The following is a 9,879-nucleotide window of genomic DNA, read 5'->3' on the forward strand; positions in this document are numbered from 1 at the left end:
CTCAGAAATCCGTCTGCCTCTGCCTCCCGAGTGCTGGGATCAAAGGCATGCGCCACCACTGCCAGGTTATTGTGCACATTCTTATAGCCATGGGAACAGATATAACAAGATAAACTTTCCCAAAGTCATACAAAGAGTGAATGCTGCATCCAGGCTCATGCTTTGCTGCCTGACTCCAGATTCTAGACACCATTTATGCATAGCCACTGAGCTCTGGAAGTTCAGCCAGTCCTGAGTTGGGATTGTACCTCGAGGAATGGTAGAGCCCCTGCCTAGAGTCCCCCAGTGAGGGGCTGGAGGTGTGGCTCAGTGGTAGAGCCCCTGCCTAGAATCCCTTAGAGAAGCATTAGGAGTGTGGGTCTTTGGTAGAGCTCTTCCCTAGCATGCAAGAGGTCCTTGGCTCCATCTCCAAAATTGCAAAACCAAAGGCAGTGCTAAATGAATGGCTCTACCACTGCATAACCAGTCCTTTGGTCCTGTCCCTTGAGACTCTCTAAGCTCCTCTCACACGGAGAGCACCGGAGCCCGGGTGTTCTGGCATCTATTCTCCTCTGGGAAGCTGGGCACCCCTGGAGGCTTACCTTATAGTACTTGTTGTTGTAGGCGCAATTGCAGGAAGACTCATTGATACATTGATTATTTCTGAACAAAAACCCAGGATTGCAGACACAGCCAGGAATGCAGGGGGTCTGGCAGCTGGGCTTGGGGTTCTCACAGGATGCTGGGCATGCACACAATTCCACGTGGGCATTTGGAGGGCAGCTCTCTGAAAGGAAAACACAGCTCCATTCCACAGCTGCCCACCTCACCCAGAAACCTCCCTGCCTCTCTCCTACCCTAGACTCAAGTTCTCTTCTAAATAAGCTTGCACTTATCCTGCCATAAAAAGAAGTAGGAAGGGGACGGAGGAGGGGGGACGGAGGAGGAGCAGGAGGAGGGGAAGATAATATCTGGCCATGGTGGTAGAAGTGGGAGGCCAAGGTAGAAAGACTGTGAAGAGTTCAAGGCCATCTTCATCCCCTTTTGAGGCCAGGACCTTGTCTCAAAACCAAAACCAGACATACAAACAAGCAAACAAAAATGATCAATGCGGGCTGGAGAGATGGCTCAGCGGTTAAGAGCACTGACTGCTCTTCCAAAGGTCCAGAGTTCAAATCCCAGCAACCACATGGTGGCTCACAACCATCTGTAACGAGATCTGATGCCCTCTTCTGGAGTGTCTGAAGACAGCTACAGTGTACTCACATATAATAAATAAATAAATCTTAAAAAAAAAAAAAATGATCAACGCTATCATGAGGGCAAATCTTGAAAATACTGTGCCCCCGAACACACATATATGACTTATTCAGGTCCAGGTCACATATGATGGTCCTTACCAGCAATTCTAGCACTCTGGAGACCAAGGCAAGTAGATTATTAATTTGAGGCTAGCCTGAGCTATGTAGGAAGACACAAGGGAAAGAAGAATGGAGGGAAATGAAAAGGGAGGGGGCGTCAGGAGGAGGAGGAGGAGGGAAGGGGACGGAGGACGCTTTGAAGTTGGCGCATCTGACATCTGAGTGCAGACTTTTTTTTTTTAAGACTCCCCCCAGCCCTGCCCCTCTGCAGCAGCGGGAGTTCCTGAACTGCTTGGCAGCATCTGACATCTGAGTGCAGACTTTTTTTTTTTTAAGACTCCCCTTCCCCCAGCCCTGCCCCTCTGCAGCAGCGGGAGCTCCTGAACTGCTTGGCTGTGAGACTCTGTCTCTGAAGTCTCTCTGATGACAACTGGGATAGGCACCAGCCTATGAGCCAGGGGGGTCACAAGCACCACAAAAAAAAACCAAACCAAACCAAACCAAACCCGAACCGAACCGAACCGAACCGAACCAAAACCACAGACTCAACTAACCTGGGATCGGAGGGGTTCCCTGAACTGAACCGACCATCAGGGAGCCTGCATGGGTCTAATCTAGGCCCTCTGTATATATGTCATAGCTTGGTGTTTTTGTGGGACTCCTAACAGAGGGTGTGTTGCCTGTTTCTGACACTTTTGTCTGCTTTGGGGACCGTTATCCCCCTACTAGGCTGTCTAGTCCATCCTTACTATGAGGGGAGGCGCCTGATCTTATTACAACTTGATATGCCATGTTTGGTTGATATCCCTGGGAGACCTGCCCTTTTCTGAAGGCAAATGAAGGAGAGGAGAGGAGAGGGAGGGATGGAGGTGTGGAGAAGGTGGGGGGCAGAAAGAAGGGGGGGAAACTGTGGTAGGAATGTCACATATGAGAGTATTTTTTTTAAGCACCTCATTCCCTAACTTCCTCCTTCTTGTCTTCAACTTGCTCCAACCACCTCATACCTGTGGTAGAAACACCTGTAGTTGGGGCCATGCTGAACAGTGAGACACCTGGAGGCTTTGAAAGGCTTGGTCCCATGGGCATGAGTGGAGGACTTGGACAGGGTGGCCTGCATGCTGTGGATGTTTGAGTGACAGCAGATTGCTCTGTAAGGAGAGTGGAGACAGTGGTCTCTTCAGAAGCAATGGTGGTCTCTTCAGGAGGGATGCTGGCAGGAACAGTGGTCACTTCTGTGGGGGTGGTGGTCTCCTCAGGAGAAACAGTGGTCACTTCTGTAGGGATGGTGGTCTCCTCAGGAGAAACAGTGGTCACTTCTGTAGGGATGGTGGTCTCCNCTCCTCAGGAGAAACAGTGGTCACTTCTGTAGGGATGGTGGTCTCCTCAGGAGAAACAGTGGTCACTTCTGTAGGGATGGTGGTCTCCTCAGGAGGAACAATGGTCACTTCTGTGGGGGTGGTGGTCTCCTCAGGAGGAACAGTGGTCACTTCTGTAGGGATGGTGGTCTCCTCAGGAGGAACAGTGGTCACTTCTGTAGGGATGATGGTCTCCTCAGGAGGAACAGTGGTCACTTCTGTGGGGGTGGTGGTCTCCTCAGGAGGAACAGTGGTTACTTCTGTAGGGATGGTGGTCTCCTCAGGAAACACAGTGGTCACTTCTGTGTGAACACCTGTCACTTCTGTGGGGACAGTAGTCTCCCCAGTGGGGACAGCGGTTACTTCAATGGGGACAGTAGGCACTTCTGTGAGGAGAATGGTCCCTTCTGTGAGAAGAACAGTCTCTTCAGGAGAAACAGTGGTTATTTTTGTAGGGATGGTCTTCTCAGGAGGAACACTAGTCTCTTCAGGAGAGACATTAGTCACTTCTGTGGAGAAAGTAGGCACTTCTGTGGGGAGGGTGGTCTCTCCAGTGAGGATAGTGGTCACTTCTGTGGGGACAGTAGGCACTTCTGTGGGGAGAGTGGTCTCCTCAGGGGGGACACTGGTCTCTTCAGGAGAGACATTGGTCACGTCTGTGTGAACACCTGTCACTTCAGTGGATACAGTGGGCACTTCTGTGTGGAGAGTGGTCTCTCCAGTGGGGAATGCGGTCGCTTCTATGAGGACAATGGGAACTTCTGTGGGGACAGTGGTCTCTTCAGGAGAAACAGTGGTAACTTCTGTAAGGATGGTCTCCTCAGGGGGGACGCTGGTCTCTTCAGGAGAGGCATTGGTCACTTCCAAGTGGGCAGCTGTTACTTCTGTGGGGACAGGGATCATCTCTGTGGGGAGAATGATCTCTTCAGGAGATACAGTGGTAACTTCTGTAGGAATGGTCTCCTCACGGGTGATAGCGGGCTCTTCAGGAGAGACAGTGATCACTTCTGTGGGGACAGTGGTTGTTTCTGTGGGGAGGGTGGCTTCTTCCGTGGGAGTGGCGGGTACTTCTATGGTAACAGTGGTTGCTTCTGTAGGGGTGGTGGGCTGCTCCATGGGGAGCATAGGGACAGTAGGTTCAGAAGGGCCAGTAGGTGGAAGCAGAGGCCTGGAAGGAATCTCTGTCCGCAGCAATACTGCAAAGAAAAACAAAACCCCTGTAATTCATTCAAAATCCTACTGCCGTTCTTTCACTCGCATCTAAATAGGAGTGGGTAAGCTCAGGGGGGAGGGCTACTTGATCATCTCTATTTCCGCTTCCCATCTCCATCCTTCACTCACATCATTCAACAGGCAGAGCTCCCAACACACATCTGACACTGTGCCAGGTACAGGAATCACAAAACTGAATAGGAGATGGGGCCTGGCTTCAGCATTACTAGAGAAGGATTCTGAGTCCTGCCACAGAAACTCATGCCATCAAAGACACCGACATAGCTGGGTATGGTGTACCCACCTGTCACCATAGTCACCCGTATAGTTAAGGAGGAGGATCACAAGTTTGAGGACAACTGGGCTACATGTTGAGCTCCTGTCTTACAGTGAACATAAAGTAAGCCTGGGAATATCGTTCGGTGGTAGAGAACTTTCCTAGGATCCCCCCCCAGTGAGGGACCTGCTTAGAGTCCCCTAGTGCGAAGCTAGGAGTGAGACTCAGCTTGCCTGGCAGGTATGAGGAACCGGGTTCTCTTCCTCACACTAAGGGCTGGAAGAAGCTGAGTCCTTAAATCTCATTCTTACCCCGACATGGTCCGTGAGTGATCAAGATGAAGTTCAGAGCGACAACAAAGGCAGTGCTGGTGCCCCGGGTGGCCTCAATAAACAACTGAAGGTGATGGAGGTCAAGGACGAAAGAGAAGAATAAACCCCCGGGAACTCAGAAACTCTGCTGTGCATGTCCTTACCACAGGTCACTTTGTTAGAACTACAATAGTCCAGCACACCCCCAGCCTCTTACTGATCTTTCACACCCCCAGCCTCTTACTGCCCTTTCTCTACCTTTCTGATCTGAATCTGAAAAGCCCTGTATAGGCTCATGAGTGAGACCGCTTGATCCTCTTCTGACAGCGCTGTCTTGGGAGACTGTAGAACCTTCAGGATACGGGCCACTAAGAGTCAGTCATTCGATGGGAATAGCCTGGCCCTGCTTTTAGCTCTGTTCCTTGTTTTGTGGTCTTTGTGAGTGTGGTGGTTTGTATATGCTTAGCCCAGGGAGTGAGTGGCACTATCAGGAGGTGTGGCCTTGTTGGAGTAGGTGTGGCCCTGTTGGAGTGGGTGTGTCCTTGTTGAAGTAGGTATGGCCTTGTTGGAGTGGGTGTGGCCTTGTTGGAGTGGGTGTGGCCCTGTTGGAGTGGGTGTGACCTTGTTGAAGTAGGTATGGCCTTGTTGGAGCGGGCGTGGCTTTGTTGGAGTAGGTGTGGCCTTGTTAGAGGAAGTGTATCACTTTAGGGGTGGGCTTTGAGATCTTCCTCCTAGCTTCTTGGAAGACAATCTGTTCCTGTTTGCCTTCTGAACAAAATGTAGAACTCTCAGCTCCTCCAGCACCATGCCTACCTGGACGCTGCCATGCTTCCTGATTTGATGATAATGGACTGAACCTCAGAACCTATAAGCCAGCCCCAGTTAGATGTTGTCCTTTATAAGAGTTGCTTTGGTCATGGTATCTCTTCATAGCAGTGGAAACCCAAATCCTAAGAGAGTGAGCCACCCAGCAAGCTAATGCCGCGTAAGCCATGCCTTGCCCACCATGATAGGCTGTATGCCCCCAAAGCTGCAGGTCAAAAAAACCTCTTCTCGTATAAGCTGCTCATGTCCGAGATCCTGTCACTGCACTCAAGAAAAATAACTAACATATCACCTCTCTACCTCCTCCACTCATCAGCCACCCTGGACCTCTTTGTTACTCCCCATGCAAATACAAATAAGGTGCTTTCTCCATGTCTCACCTGCATGGGCTGCTGATGTCCCTTAGGGATGGTGACAGAGCTGTTCATCCAGCCAGAGCTCTGAGAGCCGACACGGTTCCACACAGGAATGGGAGAACTACCAGCAGGACTCCCCAACAGGAGCCTGAGCGTGGTACCTTTGCCAAGGCCGTACATGTGGTAAGCAAACTCCACACAGATGTCCCCAGGGGCACAGAATGGTGGACTCACCAATCTGGCAGACTGCCCCTCCTGGGATAACTTCACTGAATCGAAGAAAATGTAATGCTCCCCTGGGTAAAAGAAGAGAACCAGAACAATAAGACGCCAAACCCAAGTGTGTGTGAACAATAAGACACCAAACCCAAGCGTGTGTGGAAGACAAGGCTAGCTGCTTGCTGTAGTCATGTCTAGCTTTCTAAGTGAACACACAACTAAATATGCATAGTAGTATTTTTCTTCGCTTGTTTTTGCTTTGTTTTGTTTTGTTTTAAAGATTTTATTTAAGTACATGGGTACACTGTCATGTCTTCAGACACACCAGAAGAGGGCATCAGATCCCATTACAGATGGTTGTGAGCCACCATGTGGTTCCTGGGAATTGAACTCAGGACCTCTGGAAGAGCAGTCAGTGCTTTTAACCGCTGAGCCATCTCTCCAGCCCCTTATTTTGTTTTTTGTTTGTTTGTTTGTTTGTTTTTTGTTTTTCAAGCCAGGGTTTCTCTGTGTAGCCCTGGCTGTCCTGGAACTCACTCTGTAGACCAGGCTGAATCACAGAGCTCCGCCTCTGACTGCCTCTGCCTCTGCCCCTCTGCCCCTCTGCCCCTCTGCCCCTCTGCCCCTCTGCCCCTCTGCCCCTCTGCCCCTCTGCCCCTCCCTCCAAGGTGCTGGGATTAAAGGCGTGCACCATCATGCCCAGCTGTTTTCTTTAGTTTCTAAGTTATATCACTCAGGCTGGCCTGGAACTTACAGTGTTCCTGCCTTGGCCTACACATCCCAAGTATGCATTGCTACAACCTGCTTACTTAGGAATATTAACTGAAGAAGGCCAAAAGACGCAGGAAACCCAGTCTACAGTCCAGATTGCATTGGCCTGTCACGGGCCGCTGAAAGGCCATGGATTTTTGAAGTCTTGGGCTCAGAGCAAGGCCCTAATTGTTCTTCTCCATCTCACCCCCAGAGTTAGAGATAGAACCTACGGAGCTGCACACGCTAAGCATGTGCTCTATTGTATACACACACACACACACACACACACACACACACCCAGCCCCTTCCTGGGGGATTCTAAGCAAATGTTCTACTATTAAACTGTACCCATACAGCAAAGCTTGGATTTTCTGCTGGGTTGCAATGATTCCACTACTCTGATCAACCTAAGCGTGGTCTACTTCCTGGCCCTTGAATTCTCATCCGTAAACACATCATCTGCCAGCACTGACACCAGCCAGTCCCTGACTAGACACGGATGCTATGACTCATAACCTCGAGGTCCTCTGCCCCCTCACCTCCATATGGGAACTCTCTTGGGGACCCTGAGATGAGGGTGGGTACACTTTTACTTCCCCAGCTCCAGTGTCCGATGTCCCCATACACCTGGTTCCAGTCACAGAAAGGATGGACTCTGTCTTCGAAGTCGCACTGGGGAAAGCTCTCTAGCAGATTCCAAGAGGAGAGTTTGAGACACTCAGTCCCATGAGGCCCTCCCCACCCCCAAGCATGTCAACCCCTAATTCAACAGGGGTTCCCAAGGCTCTGTCCTCACCCCCACAGGGAGCTATGCTGATGGCATCCACAGCTATTGCTGGCTCTGGGATGTTTCCAAACACACCCACCACCATGAACTGAAAGGGAAAGGAAAGGAAGCCTGGAGAGAGCAGACCCACCAACCCTCACCCACGCCCTCCCCACCAACCCTCACCCCATGCCCTCCCCACCAACCCTCCAGCCCTCTTAGGAAGGCTAGTGTTCATCATCAACTTGATACATCTAAAGTCACCTGGCAGATAGACCTCTGGGAATGCCTATGGAGGGTACCGAGGGTGGGGGAGGATTATCTTGATTTTGTTAACTGGGTGGGACGACCCTCCCACTGTAGGAGGCATCATTCCCTGGCTGGGACCCTGGACGGTATTGGTTGAGGAAAGGAGTTGAAGAGCAAGAAGCTTTTATTGTTCTCTGCTTCATGACTGTGTGCAGGATGTGACCAGCTTCTTCAAGCTCCTGCTGTCATGGATTCCTCACTGGCTGGGCTTTACCCTTGAACTGTCACACCGAATAAATCCTTTCTCCCTTAAGTTGCTTTTGTTAGAGTATTTTTGTCACCTGGACAGAAAAAGAAACTAAGACACTACCTCTCTGGCATTTCCATTCAAAGGCCCAGCTCCTGTCCCATCAGGTCTTCGGCTCACACTGAGGGAGGGAACCTACCGTACACAGGGACTCCTAAGGAGGACTTTGCTCCTCTCTGTACCTGTATCTGTCCCTGTCCTGTGTAATTGACAGACACAGCCTGCCAGTCAGGTCCAGGATGTCCTGAGAAGAGAGTATATTTCCGGATGTTGCCTACAATGGAGAAAAACAGAAGAGAAGGAAGTTTATGGGGATTTCAGAGTAAAGGACAAATTGCACAGGGAACACTCAAGCAGTATTCCTCCAGATGCAAGCAAACTTCTCTCATTCACTGGTCTCTCTCTCTCTCTCTCTCTCTCTCTCTCTCTCTCTCTCTCCCTCTCTCTCCCTCCCTCCCTCCCTCTGTCTCTGTCTCTCTGTTTCTCCTCCTGCTGTGTGTGTGTGTGTGTGTGTGTACAAGAGCACATGAATGCATGTGCACACCTAAAAGTGTATGTGAAGTCAACCTCAGGTGCCATTCTTTAGGAGCTATTCACCTTGGTTTTTGAGTCTTATGCTAGCTGGCCAGGGAGCCCTGTGGATTGGCCCGCTTACCCGCACCTCCCTAGTGTAGTGTCACAAGCAAGTATGACTCTGCTTGGCTTTCTACCTGGGTGCTGGGGGTTAGTAGTCAGGTTTCCGTGCTTGTGTGGCAAACCCTTTCCTGAGTATCTCCCTGGCTGGTGCGCTGCTGTTTGTGACTGATTTTTAGACAGTCTCCCGTAGGTTGAGCTGGTTTCACACTCGCTTCGTCGCAGAGGCTGGCCTTGAACTTCTTAACCTTCCTGCCCCAACCTTTCAAGTGTTATAATGCCAGGTGCCATCCACTATGGTTGGAACGATCTCACAAGCACACAGGGTTTCCCTAGTCCCTGAAGAGATATTCCCTCTCGATTTCCCGTTCTCCCAACCCTCCTAGGTGGCGCCCGTGATCAGTAAACTTCTTCTAACCCAAAAACGTAGCATAAACAAAAAGGCCTTCTTCATGTCCCTGGCCATGCATCATGTAGTGGAAAGACAGGGTCGTACAGCCTCTGGAGTGGCTCAGGGGACTCAGAAGAACAGCTTTCTGTCCCGGCTTTGCATTCGTAGAGTCCAGGAGCATGTAGTAGCCATCTGTGAAAGAAAGGGCCAGTGAAGTGAATGTCTGGGATGGTGAAGATGTAGGGACCTGGGTGAAGATAGAGACCTGGCCGTGGGGAGTTCCAACAGCAGCCTAGAATGAGACACAGGTCAGGGGGGTTACATCCACATCACAACTTGCAGAGCGCTTGGACTGGTGTTTCTATAGTAAATGCAGCCATCCCAATCTTGTCCCCTGGGTGCTGACTCTTCGGGTTCAGTAGTTACAGCCTCCTTCTTTCCATGCTGCCCTCCCCCCGCCCCCAGAATGAGTCATTCAAGTTGGTGACAGACAGACATCTAGTCTGACCCTGAGAAGTAGGCAGTTCACCCCGACACACACGCCAGCCCTCCCTTCGCTATGAAAACAGACAGCCACTCAATCTGAGCTTCGCTGAGGGACGCAACTAGTAACCAAGAAAAGAGGGCGCTGATTTGCTGGGGAGAGCGCACACGCATGCGTACTTCGGATTCCTGCAAACCTCAAGCTGAGAGGGGCCAAGAAGCCAAGAGAATGAGCCAATGGTTTCAAATGAAAGGGAAGGGGGTCGTTGAAGAACTTTCTAGAAGGTAATCCTCCCGGAACGGGAAGATGAGTGATCATAACAATAAGTAAACTGGCAATGGAAATCAAACACCACTTGGTGTTTGATCTCCAAAACTCCTTGCAGGTTTTACACAGCAATT

The 9,879-nt window shown here is 50.7% G+C and overlaps 1 protein-coding gene across 1 annotated transcript in view; it reads right to left on the reverse strand.

Moving 5' to 3' along the window:
• The window catches only part of Zan (zonadhesin), a 98,427-nt gene that overhangs the window by 83,676 nt on the left and 4,872 nt on the right, over positions 1-9,879 (reverse strand). Inside the window, 9 exon segments of the mRNA XM_029533878.1 lie at positions 582-766; positions 2,345-2,677; positions 2,680-3,891; positions 4,496-4,580; positions 5,701-5,972; positions 7,188-7,334; positions 7,445-7,523; positions 8,153-8,244; positions 9,022-9,186. Of these exon segments, the coding sequence (XP_029389738.1) occupies positions 582-766; positions 2,345-2,677; positions 2,680-3,891; positions 4,496-4,580; positions 5,701-5,972; positions 7,188-7,334; positions 7,445-7,523; positions 8,153-8,244; positions 9,022-9,186 (2,570 nt within the window).

Source organism: Mus pahari, chromosome 23, assembly GCF_900095145.1.
Source record: "Mus pahari chromosome 23, PAHARI_EIJ_v1.1, whole genome shotgun sequence".
Classification (NCBI taxonomy): domain Eukaryota; kingdom Metazoa; phylum Chordata; class Mammalia; order Rodentia; family Muridae; genus Mus; species Mus pahari.